Source organism: Oncorhynchus keta, chromosome 29 (genome assembly GCF_023373465.1).
Source record: "Oncorhynchus keta strain PuntledgeMale-10-30-2019 chromosome 29, Oket_V2, whole genome shotgun sequence".
NCBI classification, from domain to species: Eukaryota; Metazoa; Chordata; class Actinopteri; order Salmoniformes; family Salmonidae; genus Oncorhynchus; species Oncorhynchus keta.
The window spans coordinates 43290972-43307669 of record NC_068449.1 but is presented as its reverse complement, the minus strand read 5'-3'; the positions used below and the strand labels follow the sequence as shown (position 1 = coordinate 43307669).

The 16698-nt window shown below is 43.6% G+C and overlaps 1 protein-coding gene across 2 annotated transcripts in view; it reads left to right on the top strand.

Moving 5' to 3' along the window:
* Nucleotides 1-16698, top strand: part of LOC118362922 (F-box only protein 41-like) — a 97637-nt gene that overhangs the window by 16075 nt on the left and 64864 nt on the right. The window contains exons 2-3 of one of the 2 annotated variants that reach the window (XM_052486591.1): nt 11522-12421; nt 12855-13084. In XM_052486591.1, the coding sequence (XP_052342551.1) occupies nt 11828-12421; nt 12855-13084 (824 nt within the window). In that variant the 5' untranslated portion in view covers nt 11522-11827. Of the gene's footprint in view, nt 1-11521; nt 12428-12854; nt 13085-16698 lie in introns of both variants that reach the window. The other variant, XM_052486590.1, reaches the window with a different exon arrangement.

Here is a 16698-nt window from a genome sequence, read left to right as displayed (position 1 = left end):
CCTTCCTGCAGGCTCATCCTGACCTGACACTCCAGCATGACAATGCCACCAGCCATACTGCTCGTTCTGTGCGTGATTTCCTGCAAGACAGGAATGTCAGTGTTCTGCCATAGCCAGCAAAGAGCCCGGATCTCAATTCCATGTCTGGGACCTGTTGGAGCGGAGGGTGAGGGCTAGAGCCATTCCTCCCAGAAATGTTTGGGAACTTGCAGGTGCCTTGGTGAAGAGTGGTGGAACATCTCACAGCAAGAACTAAGCAAATCTGGTGCAGTCAATGAGGAGGAGATGCACTGCAGTACTTAATGCAGCTGGTGGCCACACCAGATACTGACTGTTACTAATTGCATTAGCTTATCTTTATCGGCCATTTTCTCAAAATTCATTTTTCTGTCTTCCTTGGACAGACATTCACATTATTCCACACACAGGTTCTTAGGTCTTATAGTCAGAGGCTTTTAAAAAATATTTTGTGTTTTGATTTTAAGTGTCACTTTATCTGTAAATGTATGCAAAATATGCATCCGTCATACATGTGAATGTTTAAAAAAAAATTATTCCATGAAAATACAATATTTTGATAAACTGATCTGGAAAAGTCCCACCATTTGAATCTGCCTTGAAGCAATGTGTTGAAAAACAGATTCTCATAATATGCAAATTAGCACATGTTAAAGGAGGTTGTCTCATTTGCATATTTTAATGTTAAAATATATAAAACTTGTAATACAATAAAATGTTGTATTTATGTATACTTTCAAGTGGTAAAGTTTCAGTCCGATGAGACTAAAGGAAAAAAATCCCTATTAGCCTGTGGTGCCTGGCCTTAATATTGACGGTATTAAAAATAATTACCGTGGGTATTTCAAAATACCCTAGTATATGGTATACCACCCAAGCTGAATGCACTACTATATAGGGAGTAATTCGGGATGCAACCAGTCTGAACGTTAATCGCTCAAAACCTTGGCGGTAACCATTTTAATCGAATAACTGTGTTGCTCTATTTCACCGGGACACTTATGGCATAATTGATCTGCCGTTAATCCGGTGTCATTTCTATTTTGCTTCCTTCTCGTCTGGAAGCCTGATTAGAAACGGACGGCAATAAAAAATGTTTGTGAGACCGTTACAGTTTGCCTGCCAGCCAGGGAAGGCTCTTTTAAACATTATATCTCTATTTTATAGGTTCCCTTCCATTTGTTTTGAAGGCCTAGTCCAGACTTGAAGAGCTGAGTTTCGGCACAGTAGGGTCATACAGGACATGCAGGGAAACAAAACACTGAATTTCGTCAGTTAGAACAAAACCGTTTTCAATGCTGTGTAGACGTGAGGATAAGTGATACAATAAAAAAGCATGAGCTGGCGCACAACCAGAACAATTATTTTGCGTGACGGTGCTGACTAACCGGGACTAAACTATAAAAAATAAAGAGTCGCACACGCCATATATAAACTCCCAGTAATTTATTGGGAGAATCACCAACATTACTGTGAGTTTATAAATGGAGTGTGCGACTCTATTTGTATAGTTTACAATAACATACAGTAATGTCTGATACAGTAAATATCATTGTAGATCGATGCTGCACTGTACTGCCTTGCACTTACCCCTGCAGGCTTGCATGATTCTGAGAACACAGTGGAAGCCCCAGGTGCTGTGAAGAGCCGTGTGTGTGTGTGTGTGGAGATCCCCTCTCACAGTAGTTAGGGCTGTGGCGGTCTTGGAATTTTGGTTATTTGCCAGGCCATTGTACATGGTCATCGACAATCGTGTTTACATAGTTTTTTAAAAGAAGCATATCCATTTGAAACTAGCCATTACACTTCGTTATTATCTTGGTATTTTATTATTATTCAGGTTATTACTTACAAATAGTAATCAACAAATTAAGAAATGCCAGTTTGGAGAGGATCTGTCACATTTTGGTATTGACACAACATCAACGAAGTCAAACTAAACATATATGCCTACCTTGTCTGTTGGCTTTTCTGCATATAATTGTTTTTAAAACAGATCCGATTTGACACAAAACCATTCAAATTAAGTCTGAAGGATTTTCTCTCACTTCTACCAAAATATTTGCACGACGTCACACACCCTGCTGCAGCGGTCATTCGATAGCATTTTATTCAACAAGTGGACACCGTAATGAAATAAATAATGTAATCTAAGCTACTGAGTGGCCTTTTACTAGATTAAATCATCACAGGAGCGTTCGATTCTTATTAAAGAGATGGAGTTCAGTCAGGCTACTTTAGGAAACTTTCTGAATGGACATATAGGCCTATAGAGAATCCGCAAACTCACGCACTCACACCCCAGTAAAAGCACCAGTCAATCAAAGCCAACAGCGTCGTCAGACACGAGCAAATATTTATCTTTTCCATAAATGTATTAAACGTAGGCCTCCACCTTTTTATTTAGGCTTTCCTGAAATTATGCTATAAGATATTTAACCAGGAAAGTATGAAGGGGACAGCTATGCTATAGTATGACGTTGACAATCATTCAAATAGAAACAAATACACGCAACATGTCCATAGCCTATTTATCTGCAACGCTGATTACCATTTTCAAGTACTGTGAGGAACTATTCTAATTTGTGAGGTGAAGAAAAAACACTAAGAAGCCCAGTTGGGCACTTTCCCTACATTTGCGAGAAGCAGGCCCGGTACTTCCATGCGTGTTCAGGCGTGTGCACTCCGTCAACATTAACAGGACAAAGAAATCAGGCACATGCTAATTGCTCACATGGAGCGTGTAAATTATATGAAATGAACCAATACTTGTTTCCCACAAGTGTAGCAAGTTGTGAACTCTGCAAATAACATTTCAACTCAGAGAATGCAACGGTAAATTACCGTAATTAATACATGCATTAGCAGAAATAAATGCAACCAAATTACATGGATTAATGGTAAATGGTATGTTTTACGAACTGTAGTCTACCGCCTGGGCATTCATAACAGTGCATTGCGGGCTGACACTGTATTATACCCTATACTATTCTACTTTGCGGGGATAGGAGGGGAGCACGTATTTTATGTTTTATTTTCTTCGCCTAGGGCAGCATACCGGCCTGGTACGGGCCTGATCAGCTTTGATTAGTCTAAAAATGAATTCTGTATCAAACTACACCATGCCAGGTATTGGCCAAACAATTGCTTATAATCATTAGTAAAAACTCCCCGTATTAGATCAAGTTTATCTACATGAAAATAGAGTTAATGTATGTAGCCCTATTTAATAAAAAAAAAAATGGTTATTTGATTTTCATGACATTCTCTTCATCCATAATCGTCAATTAAGTCACAGCCCTAACAGTAGTATACCATTCAGCCAGACCTGGATTCAAATAGTATTTGTTTTATTTCATATACCATATTTAACCTGCCCGAAGTGCCAAGTGTGTTTGCACTTTTGGGACTGTTCCATTGATTCAGATTCACAAGGCAAACTCAATGTGCTTGGAAAAGGGATAGATATATCACCAACGGCAAAATGCCAACAAGACTGGAGACACCGGTTGAAGCGAAAGTATATGAAAGATATCAAATACTCTTTGAACCCAGGTGTGTGTGTGTGTGTGTGTGTGTGTGTGTGTGTGTGTGTGTGTGTGTGTGTGTGTGTGTGTGTGTATACGACTATTGCATGTACTGTAGGCAGGCAGGTGGGGGATAGTGCAGGCAGCTTGAGTGTGTTTATGCTTGACTGAGGTAAATGCTGCATCCACAAGATCTCCCTGTGGTGTCGTCTAGAGATGGAGCTATCTGATGTGCTGTCTTCTGTCTCCTGTTCTGTTTGGAACTGAATGTGTACACAGTCAGTTATCGAGGAGAACACTTTAGAGGGGCTATTTCTGTCGAGCGAAAGTGTGTGTGAGGATAAACTGTACCTGTGTGGGTGTGCGTGCGTGCGCGGCACGTGTGTATGTGCGCTTCAGCAGTACATCCAAGTGAGTTCATACTGTGAGAGCAGGCCAGTGGGATGCCAATACATTCCAGTCAAAGGAAGTGACACGTGACTGACAAGCCACTTCACTTCCTTCCCGCCCAATTGGCCAATTACATCTCTCTGGATTGTGTCTTTTATCGTCTCTGACCACGGCCTTCCTGGTTTAATGAGCGGGTATACTCTGGCAGTGCTCTTCCCATTCTTGCTGATTTTCCACTCTTTTTCAAGAAGTGTTGCCCTTGGGTGCTCCCTTTCATGGATTTAAAAGCATAGAAAATGGTGTGCATTGGAAGGTGAGAGTTTCCACTATTTTGCTTAAGTCCATGCGAGAAAGTGCACAGTACCTCAAATTGTATTTTTTCTTCTTTCAAAAACATTTTGACATTGATTTGCGCTTACCTGGCAGCAATGGAACTAATAGAATAGTCCCCAAACTGCAAACCCTGTTCAACTGGCAGTCCAGGTAAGCTTAGATGAACACTCAAAGTATTTGAAAGACGACAACCCCTTTTTGAATCGGGGACTAGTCTAGGGATCACTGGTGTGTGAGAACACTGAGCTGAGTAAGGATGTGTCTGTGCCAGGCTAGTATGTTTACTATCATGCCTGCTTGGCATGTTAATAGGCATTATAGACCCTCATGCCTAATCCCCCTCCACTGAATGCCTAAAAGCCTCTACTCTGTCTAATTCGCTGGGTCTCAGACCTGTAACGCACAGGATCAGTGTCTGGAAGACATGTCTATTGAATAGAGAGTCACGCTGATGGGATTTTTTTTGTTTGTCCAGCTCATCTAAAGCAGCACAAGCTAACATGCTAATCATAACGATAGTAATTTGTTCAAGGGGAAATAAACATGCCATCACGATGAGCGATTTTGCTAGGGTGAGGTTAGAGGTCGGCTGTGCTGCCCACAATATTTTCAGAGTCACGAATCATGAAGATTTGTCAGTTCTGTAATATGTGAGTTAAAGTTTAAAAGCGCTTCAGGGGGTTGTGTGGGGAAAGCTCACCTCTATGGCAGCAGCACACTAATGTGCAAGCAGCTAATGTTGCTCTCTCTTATTAACAGATCCTCATAAGACTTTTTGTATTGTGGCTGAGAATTTCTTTACATGTTTTTAAATATGTATTGAAATTAGGGATGACGGTAGTTTGCAGTGGCATTCATCCAAATGATAACAAGACAGATGTGGCCAACACAATTAAAGGATTTGAAGTGTTCCAACATCTCTATTATAAGCTTAATAGATTTAGCATCAATTCTTAGGTTTGTTTTAAAAAATGCACTTGAGCTAAATGTGGTTTTAACAGTGCTCATGTGACCGGTGTGAAATGGCGAGCTAGTTAGCGAGGTGCGCGCTAATAGCGTCTCAATCGGTGGCGTCGCTGGCTCTGAGACCTTGAAGTAGTTGCTCTGCAAGGGCCACCGCTTTTGTGGAGCGATGGGTAACGATGCTTCGTGGGAGGCAGTTGTTGCCCTGGTTCGTGCCCAGGTAGGGACGAGGAGAGGGACGGAAGCAACACTGTTTCACTCAATGAGATGCAGTTCTGTCAGGACAGTAATGTTCGGCCACCAGTCAATTCCACAATCAATATGGTCAGGTCTGACTTAGCTGAAACCCCAACCTGTCAGTCTCTCGCTGTTACTCTGTACAAGTACCCACTACCTATACAGTATCTGACCTCAATCTCTCACATGCTGGACCTTTTTAGCCCAGCAGGCAATCTCTCTCTGCGCTGAAGCTAAATGTGCTTCACTAATTAGATCAGACGATACAGGGGACGCCACAATAGTTGCAGGAAAACCAACCAAATGCCATGCAGAATTAATTGGATTCAATTACGCGAAGGGCATCACTTTCATAATTTTTTTTATCCCAATTTCGTGGTATCCAATTGGTAGTAGTTACAGTCTTGTCTCGTCGCTGCAACTCCTTAAGGACTCGGGAGAGGCGAAGGTCGAGAGCCATGCGTCCTCCGAAACACAACCCAACCAAGCCGCACTGCTTCTTGACACAATGCCCATCCAACCCGGAAGCCGGTCGCACCAATGTGTCGGAGGAAACACCGTACACCTGGCGACCGTGTCTGCGTGCACTGCGCCTGGCCTGCCACAGGAGTCGCTAGTGTGCGATGAGACAAGGATATACGTGCCGGCCAAACTATCCCCTAACCCGGACGACACTGGGCAAATTGTGCGCCGCACCATGGGACTCCCGGCTGCGACAGAACCTGGACTCGAACCCAGAATCTCTAGCGACACAGCTAGCACTGCGGTGCAGTGCCTTAGACCACTGCGCCACTCGGGAGGCCACTTTCAGGTTAATTGCCCTGACGAACGGCAGGCTACGGCATTGTGATGTTCACCGCAGCGGCCCAGCTGCTCACGCTCTGCGTCCGAACTCTAATTGGCAGATGGCTGGGTGGACTCATTGGACTGTTAAATGCCATTAACAAGGACCCTACTGTTGTAGCCTGCTGTTGTCACACTGACTGACAGATATTTAGAGCTAAATTCACTCATTTAAATAGGAAAGGGATCAGATTTGACCTGCTTGGTCAGTTTTTTTCTTTTTTTAAAAACATTTTGGGGGCTGTGTTCATCAACACTCACTGTCTGGAATAAGCCGGGCCCCAGCTCTGTTTGTTTTGTCTGGCCAAATCCTGTGGTCGTTGTCTTGACAGGCAGAATCCAGAATCAAAAGGCCTGCAAGGGAAGGGAAGGGCAGATAGAAGAAGAAGAAGAAGAAGAAGAAGAAGAAGAAGAAGAAGAAGAAGAAGAAGAAGAAGAACCGGGTAGAGTGAGGTGACCACAGCGTGACAATTGTGAGGCTTTGACCGTGGCGCCATGGGTAAGGCGGGTCCACTGTGCCAGACATGCAGCCTGGGTCAACCCTCTAGACTTCGTTGTTAGCGACTTAGCGTGGTTGCCCTGAAGATGTAGCGAGCGAGGACAGTGGTAAACAGACTAATAGGCTCTATGTTTACCTCTCCACTCCCCGATGTCTATCCACTCGGAATGCACTGTACTAAGGGGAGGGAGGGAGCAAGAGATGGTGAGGGAGTGATAGAGCAAGAGAACGTGAGGGGCAGCGCAAGGGAATGTGCCCAGGGGAAGGGGGCAGAGAAATACTTTTTTATTTTATTTGTTTTTTTTTTCTTCAAAATTTTAAAACATTTTAATATGTTTTTCTTTCCTTTCTTCTCCCTCTGCTCTCCACTGTCTGTTATAACGGGCAGTGTCCATCTGGTCTGTGTGTCTCTGGGGTCACTTAGCTGTTATAAAACCATTATCCATTGACGTTGATATGTATAGGAATAATTGAATTAGCCTTGTAGGCTATTAGTTGAATGGAGATGTATTGGATAAGGCTTGTCTAGTGAAACAGCTTTAACCAAGTCATATTCTGATCGTTCTAATCTATAATTGGGGAGGATAGGATCGAAAGATGTCTATCGTTCTATATTTTATTGCTAACCAAATGTTTAATAATTCAACTGATAAGACAATGCATTGAAGGGGAAGAGAAGGGCTTTCAGCAGCAATTTACATCCTCGGCAGTGTCTCGACCTTGTCACTGAAATGTCAGATGTTTCTAAAAATGAGCTCAGCCTGTCAGTTGTCCCCTCTAAAACTCTGTTTGTCCTAAATGGCACCCTATTCGCTCTATAGTGCACTACTTTTGACCAGGACCTATAGGGTGCCATTTGGGACACAAAGCTGTGCTGCCTGTTCTTGTTTCCGGCATTGACTCTGCAGCACACTGCATCAACAAACGTCATACTCAATCAAGCACCCTTTGAATGGTCCGCTGGTCAATCTCTAAGGCATTCTTCGTCGATCACCAAACATTTATGTAAAAAAACAACAACAAAGCCTCCGCATTCCTATTTAAAAACAAATTGTTTCATGTTTTTGCGGTGGATGCAGTTGATTCCGCAGCCCTGGCGCCAGGACGGCAAAGTGTTCCCATGTTGAACCATTTCATGTGTCTGAAGGTAGAACTCCGCCTACCCGGCAGGACCAGAGAGCGAATCGAGTGCACCTATAGGCCTACAGCTGGCCAATCGGATAGCTCAGATCACCGAATCTGCAGTTTCCTTGAGCCATAGACTGTAAAAAGAAGCCTCGAACGCAAAGTAAAATGGATATTGTGAGATTACAAAACGTTTAAAACCATGACGGGAGAGACTCGAGGAATACAGCGAAGAGCTGCTGTTTGAGTAAGTTCATGTTGAAGTTGTTATTCAGCACTGTCAACACATTTTTTAAACCATAAAATGCACATTCTCCCTAATACCACTCACAGTACAACCAGCTGCAATGAATGAGCAGGGTTCTGATAAGCTTGCATTATTATTGTTATTATTATTATTATTATTATTATTATTATTATTATTATTATTATTATTATTATTATTATTGTTATTATTATTATTATTATTATTATTATTATAGGCTTGTCTTTTTTTATATTGAGGACTATTTCACTTTCTCTGGTCATAAGAGTAACAACATGAATTGGTGCAGGAGGCAGAAATAATGCAGTGCGACTTGAGTTTCGCCTTCAGCTGGAAGACTGTGTCCCCTTTCTCTCAGCAGAGGGAGGGAGAGAGGAGGAAGGGTGAGATGCAGCCTCACCGCTACTCCCCTCCCTGCCCTCAGACTGACCAACCGATGCTATTACCAGTGTCCAATCCCTACAATTAAAATGGAAAGAGAAGAACAACAATGGCAGGGCAATACAAACATAGCCAATATGCAGTGTTAATGTACTGGGCCTATAGCCTACTGCACAAAGCTCTTTTTAGTTGGTTAATGTTGCATAGGCTTACGTTTTTGTCCCGTGAAAAAAATAAAATCATCTGTGCTGTATATCTCAGCTTGCATTTCTACTCAAAGCGATCTTGACTCGGAAGGTTGGTGACCACCGCTTTAGCTACATCTTAACTATACATAACTCAAATTAATTTGACCACAATGCTTCAGTAGATCAGGGGTCTCCAACAGGTCGATCGCAAGCTACCAGTAGCTCGTAGCCCACCTATGAGTAGCTCGCTAAACATTTACCCAAAGTACATGCAATTTTCACGTGTTCCATCTTAAACTGTCATAACCAGATCTCACAAGTATCAGACACCGCAAGCTCCCACCTATCTAGTCAACGCAACATTTGACATTATCCCACCCCAGGTTAGCCACTATTGGCTTAAAAAGCCAAACCTAACACTATCTGCCAATGAATTTCCAGCAATATTGCCCATTTTTGTCTGTGTGGTGCGGGTGTTTGTCTGTCACTCCGTGTGTAGCCAGTAGTGATGAGTCGTTTGTTCACAAACTGCTCCTTTTGAACGGCTCTTTTTGGCGAACGTCAAATCCCATATGTGAAAGATGTTCATTTGACTCTCTGATTTGCGTACTTTTACTATTGTCGTTTGAGCTCCAGACATCTCATCTGCAGATAAATTATAAAAACATTATCCGAAGATTGTTTCTGCACTGAGGAATTACCATCTAGTGAGAAGAGAGCCTCATTGTTTTAGGCTTTTTTTGATTGACATTTTTTTTCATGGTTGTAGTTCACTTTCTAAGCATCACTGAGCCAAATGATCCTGCTCACAGAAAAGACTCGTAATGCCCATCACTAGCGGTCGATGTGATGACTGTCTTGTGTGTTGACAGAAATACTTTTGTCAAAACCTTCTCAATTATGGGCAGAAAGATGAATTCAACTATCTTTCATCGAATCAGATGGCATATTCTTTACAAAACCATCTGATGTTGCCAATTATTTTAATGATTACTTCATTGGCAAAGTGGGCAAACTTAGGCAGGAAATGCCAACAACGAACAGTGAGAAATTGTATTCAGGCATAAAAAATTAAAAAATAATGAAAGAAAAGCAGTACAAGTTTGGATTTTGTGAAGTTGGTGTGGGAGATGTGGGGAAATTATTGTTAACGATCAATAATGACCACTTAGATGGAAAGCTACTGAGGATGGTGGCGGACTCTATAGCCACTCCTATCTGTCATATCTTTAATCTGAGCCTAGAGGAAAGTCTTTGTCCTCAGGCCTGGAGGGAAGCCAAAGTAATTCTGCTACCCAAGAGTGGTAAAAGCGGCCTTTTAATGGTTTTAACAGCAGACCTATAAACTTGCTGCCAGCTCTTAGCAAACTGTTGGGAAAAAATGTGTTTGACCAAATACACTGCTATTTCTCTGTAAACAAATTAACAACAGATGTTCAGCATGCTTATAGAGAAGGGCCCTCAACATGTACTGCACTGACACAAATTACATGATTGGTTGAAATAAATAGCTAATAAGAGGATTGTGGGAGCTGTACTATTAGATTTCAGTGCAGCCTTTGATATTATTGACCTGTTGTTGAAAAAACATACACTACCGTTCAAAAGTTTGGGGTCACTTAGAAATGTACTTGTTTTTGAAAGATAAGCAAAAAAAATGTGTCCATTAAAATACCATCAAATTGATCAGAAATACAGTGTAGACATTGTTAATGTTGTAAATGACTATTGTAGCTGGAAACGGCAAATTTTTAATGGAATATCTACATCGGGGTACAGAGGCCCATTATCAGCAACCATCCTGTGTTCCAATGGCATGTTGTGTTAGCTAATCCAAGTTGATCATTTTAAAAGGCTAATTGATCATTAGAAAACCCTTTTGCAATTATGTTAGCACAGCTGAAAACTGTTATGATTTAAAGAAGCAATAAAACTGGCCATCTTTAGACTAGTTAAGTATCTGGAGCATCAGCATTTGTGGGTTAGATTACAGGCTCAAAATGGCTAGAAGCAAAGCACTTCTGAAACTCGTCAGTCTATTCTTGTTCTGAGAGATCAAGGCTATTCCATGCAAGAAATTGGCAAGAAACTGAAGATCTCGTACAACGCTGTGTACTACTCCCTACACAGAACAGCGCAAACTGTCTCTAATCAGAATAGAAAGAGTGAGAGGCCCCGGTGCACAATGGAGCAAGAGGACAAGTACATTTGAGTGTTTAGTTTGAGAAACAGACGCCTCACAAGTCCTCAACTGGCAGCTTCATTAAATAGTACCCTTAAAACACCAGTCTCAACGTCAACAGTGAAGAGGTGACTCCGGGATGATGGCCTTCAAGGCAGAGTGGCAAAGAAAAAGCCATTTCTCAGACTGGCCAATAAAAAGAAAAGATTAAGATGGGCAAAAGAACACAGACACTGGACAGGGGAACTCTGCCTAGAAGGCCATCATCATGACCCTCCAGCATGACAATGCCACCAGCCATACTGCTCGTTCTGTGTGTTTCCCTGCAAGACAGGAATGTCAGTGTTCTGCCATGGCCAGCAAAGAGCCCGGATCTCAATCCCATTGAGCATGTCTGGGACCTGCTGTTCCATTTCTGACTTGTCAAAACTATAGTTTGTCAACAAGAAATTTGTGGAGTGGTTTGAAAAACTAGTTTTAATGACTCCAACCTAAGTGTATGTAAACTTCCGACTTCACATGTAAGAAATGCAAATAATGTCCTAAACTCTCTTTCGCTGTTTCTTTCAGGGCCAAAGGTTCATGGTGAGGCAGAAGTAACGGTGACGAGGAACAAATCTACAACCTAAGAAGATTCTGAATCTGCGGGTTTGGGTTTGTGTGTGTCAGACTGTCAGTATGTGTGATGGCGTGAATGGCCTTTGGTCTAATTCTCGCCTCCCTCAGACATCTGTCTTCCTTCTCGCCCTCATCTAACTCTCACCACCACCATTTTTGTACCATGAGAGGACCCGCCCAGTACTCCGTGAGTAGTACGCCCGCGGCGTGTCTGCGCCGCTGTGCCGCGTGAGGGGCCCCCCGCCGGCCTTTCGCGGAATGGCTTCTTTGGACCTGCCCTACCGCTGTCCTCGTTGCGGGGAGCACAAACGCTTCCGGTCGCTGTCCTCCCTCCGCGCCCACCTGGAGTACAGCCATACCTACGAGACGCTCTACGTGCTCTCCAAGTCCAACAGCGTGTGTGACGCCGCTGCACTACTCCCCCTGGTGGCCGACGGAGACCTTCTCCTCGCTCCTTCTGCCCCCGGCGGCAACCGCAGCAACAACAACGACCCCTTCGACGGACTTCAACTCCGGTCGTCCGCCTTCAGGGACTTCAAGGAGCGTCGCTTCCCGTGCCGCGAGCTTCCCTGTCCCGACGACCTCGGCGGTTTGTCCACAACGTCCAACGCCGCGGCTCTCTACATCCCCAATGTAGAGTTCCCCCTGGGGGAGATCTTTGTGAAGAAAGCCATGAGTGCAGCCGGTGACCATCACGGTTCCCACAGCAACCAAAGCACGGCCGTGGCGGTGGCGGCGAATGTGGCGGCGAGCGCAGTGGAGGCGGCCTATGAGGAGGGTCTGGCCAGGCTGAAGGCAAGGGCCTTTGAGCGTCTGGAGCTGGACGAGAGGCTGGAGAAACTCTCAGAGGAGGTAATGGTAATCATCTACGTTTATTTATTTCAGTTTTTCCTCTCCTTGAGTACCCCGAGCTAATTCCACTTATTCAATGTATAATATATACCAGTACTACCACACCTAATTCATTTGGTGAACTTATCACCAAGCACACTAAGCTCATTAATTGAATCAGGCTTGTTCTAGAATGCTAATATGTGGAATACTAATATGAGAATACTCAAGAAGAGGTTTGGGAAACACTGATTTATTTCATTTCTTCCCATCACTACCCTTCTTTGGAAGAGAAAAGTAAAAAAAAAATATATATATATTTATTGGTATTTTCTCCCCTTTTTTTCAGAATATTTTTTTCTTCTGTATTTTACATATGTACCAACAAACTCAAATAAAAAGTACTTCCCATCACCACCACTGGACTGGAACCAAAATCCCTCCTCCATTGCAGGTGGAGCAGAAGATAGCTGCACGCGTGGGCCGGCTGCAGACGGAGCTGGAGAGGAAGAGCGGCGAGCTGGAGCGGGCCAAGCATGAGAGCGAGCGGCTGGGCCAGGAGAAACAGGACCTGGAGGACAAGGCATCGGAGCTCTCCCGCCAGGTGGATGTTTCGGTGGAGATGCTGGCCAACCTCAAGCAGGACCTGGTCAGCAAGGAGGAGGAGCTCACCCACAAACAACAGTGAGTCAGACAATATGGCGGTTTACCTTTACTGTTTAGGCCTTGTGTAGCTGTACTGTTGCTACCAGTAGGATAGGGGTGTGCCAATCTGGCCATACTTGTAATCATATCCGTAAATTGGCAGTTGATAGTTGGATCAGATGATACTCGTGATTGTGAAAAACAAAATAGTTTTTATATGCCTAAGTAGATGTTGGCAAAATACCTCATCTCCCTGCAGGTTTATAGACCAAAAAGGCTGATGTGTGTGTGTGTGTGTGTGTGTTGTAGTGGAAATGTCCTGTATTACCAAATCATGAGAGAAAACCACACACAATTCAGAGTTATCATAAAGTCCATCTTTAATTATATGAGCTCCATCACAACCCTGAGACTCTCAGATTAATTCAGTGTCTATAAATGAATTCTCTGAGAGTCCCTTACACATTGCAACTGAGATCCTTTATAGCAAAGACACATATAGCCAGACAGCATTGGCTATGAATTATCGTTCAGCTTTGTCTCTCCTAAACTATGTTCTTATCTCGCTCTTGGTACCATTCAGGACCAAAAACTAGCATATATCAAATACACCCTCCTGGAGAAGATCACAGAGGCACACAGACATTGTGGAGCCAAGAGATAATTGGTTCCCCCTCAATCATTCCTTCACATGGTTTAAAAAACATGTTTACATATGAAGACAAGCTTGACCTCTCCCCTCTCTGCGGCCCAAGTAACTGACCCCAGGACAGAGAAAGGATAACTGCAAATGGCCACCACTATAGTACAACGAGATACATTCTAAATGAGAAGTAACTCACAAGCATATAACGAAAATAAAACATCTTATCTATGTTACCCAACTATTCTGATTAATCCCCAACAGTGTGTGTGTGTGTGTGTCCCTCAACTTGCAGCAGGCCGGGCAGAAAGGTTTGCTGTTACTCAGTCAGAATGTGCATGGGCGGTTCATATTTTCTCCCTACCCTCGGCCTGCTTGTTAGATATTATGCTTGCTAGCTAGCAAACGTCCTCACCATTTGATGTATCATAGTAGTAGGCGAACAGGAGGCAGCAGCGATCTAAACGATCAGACCGAAAACAACATGCAAGTGAAGCGTGTGGACAGAGAAGTACAATCTTCACTCTATTGAATCAGTGCAGCAGGATCAATGTACAGCCCCGCCTTTCTGTTTACAGACAGGATAACTAGCCAGTCGAGTTATTTTAGACCACGTAGCACCGTGCACTTGATTGAAAGTTGGGCGCTGCCACCCAGATTTAAAAAATCAAAAATACTTTGATCATAGGAAAATTGCCTATATCTGTTAAGATGCTTGTTTTCTCTGACTACTCGGCACACCCCTACGGGCTTACCCACAAACAGTGAGTCTGATGATAGAGGACAACTGTTGCTTTACTGTTAGCAGTATGAGCTCACCCACAAACAGTGAGTCTGATGATAGAGGACAACTGTTGCTTTACTGTTAGCAGTATGAGCTCACCCACAAACAGTGAGTCTGATGATAGAGGACAACTGTTGCTTTACTGTTAGCAGTATGAGCTCACCCACAAACAGTGAGTCTGATGATAGAGGCCTACTCTAAACCTTTCATGTATATACCTACAGTAACTCTTTACTGTTGCAAGTGAGTCAGACCACATACTGTACAGGTTTAGCTTTACGGTGTATTCTTAGTGGCTGTGATATCCACGTGTGAGTTTGTGTTTATCTGGACCCTTGTGGATAAGTGAGCCAATATACAGAAGCTGTTGCTAGTGCCACATACCGAGAAGGTTTGGACCCTGGTTTTCCTGCCAAACAGTCAGGAGGCATCGCATTGTTTGACTTTAATTTTGTGATGTTTGTGTCCATAACTCCATGTGTGAATGTGTGTTTGCCTGGACCCTTGTGGATAACTCACAGCTGATGATGGCTGCTGGGTGCTTTGGTCTCTCTGCCCATTCACACAGTTGTCCACAGCTGTGTCAGTGTTACTGATGCATGGCTGAACTCTGAGGGTAAACCGAACAGTGACCCCGACATGGATGGTATGACGCTCTCTCTTACCCTCCTTTCTCTTTCCCTCTGCTTCTTTCTCTCCCCCCCCTCTCTCTCTCTCTCTCCCCCTCTGGCTCTCTGTCTGTCCACATACTGTACAGGTTTCTCTCTCTTACGGTGTATTCTCTAGTGGCTGTGATATCCACTCTCTTGAGTTTGTCTTTCTATCTGGACCCTTGTGGATCTCTGAGCTCTCTATACAGAAGCTACCCTCTCTCTGCCTCATACCGAGAAGGTTTCTCTCTCTCTCTCTTACCCTCTCTCTCCCTGGTTTTCCTCTCCAAACAGTCAGGAGGCATCGCATTGTTTGACTTTAATTTTGTGATGTTTGTGTCCATAACTCCATGTGTGAATGTGTGTTTGCCTGGACCCTTGTGGATAACTCACAGCTGATGATGGCTGCTGGGTGCTTTGGTCTCTCTGCCCATTCACACAGTTGTCCACAGCTGTGTCAGTGTTACTGATGCATGGCTGAACTCTCTCCCTCTCCCTCTCTCCTCTCCCTCTCCCTCTCCCTCTCTGACTCTCTGACTCTCTGACTCTCTGACTCTCTGACTCTTACTGTCCGTCCACATACGCTCTCTCTTACCCTCTCTCTGTCCGTCCACACACGCTCTCTCTCTTTTGATGGTGTGATTCTCTGTGGACGTCCAGTCCTCCAGATGTGGCCTTGCTGCCGTCTCCATAACTCTGTGCCTGAAGCGTGCCCATTGACCCGCTGTCTCCATGTCACTCAGTGCCTCAGCATGCTCATTGGCCAGTCAGGCTGAAGGGTGGCTTGGACAGCAACATCTGGCCAATAGGAGACAATCTGGACCAGTATCACATAGGCTCAAACCACCTGGCCTACTGTGTTTGGGGCAGCTTCAACAAGGCATAGTCATTCCACTTAATTCAGTCAGGGGGCGAATGGGGAATATGAGAATAGCTGGCACACTTTATTGTGGTGGTTCAGTTTAGGGTTTGTTTGCGAGTAAGATTTTCTCACTTAGATGGATTACATCCTCACTCATCGGATGTTCTATAATGATTTATAGTTTATAAAACATACGAATGAGCTTGTTAAACTAAGATTTAAAGTGGGCTATTTTTGCAGACACAGATATGGTCTCTTAAGTCGTCAGGAAGCAGATTGTGCAGTCAACCTTTCAACCTGTTCTTAATTAGGGTGGAACTATTTATCAAAGTGCAGCTGCCTCTACTTTTAAACCTCCCCCGGATGTCGTTTTTCATAGCGCCCTTTGTTTTGTCACAGGAGACCGTTTTTTATTACTCATCACTGTATTCTTTTACCAAAAAGTTGGCTGTGCTTCTTTTGAAGTTACGCAGATCACATCATTACGCTCTTTTTGTTCACAAGCTTCCGACTTACCTAACTTCACTGTTAAGATTTTAAATTACAAGTTAACCAAACGTGTGAACACGGGTTTGATAACTCTGGAGACTCCTTTGGTGTCTACAGAGAGTTAAGTAAGTCAGCCTTCACTTTTCTTGCTACACATTTGTTAGGTTCTTATTTTTCCCATATTCCAGACGAATTGGTAGAATGCTCGTGCGCTTTGGTCAGCGC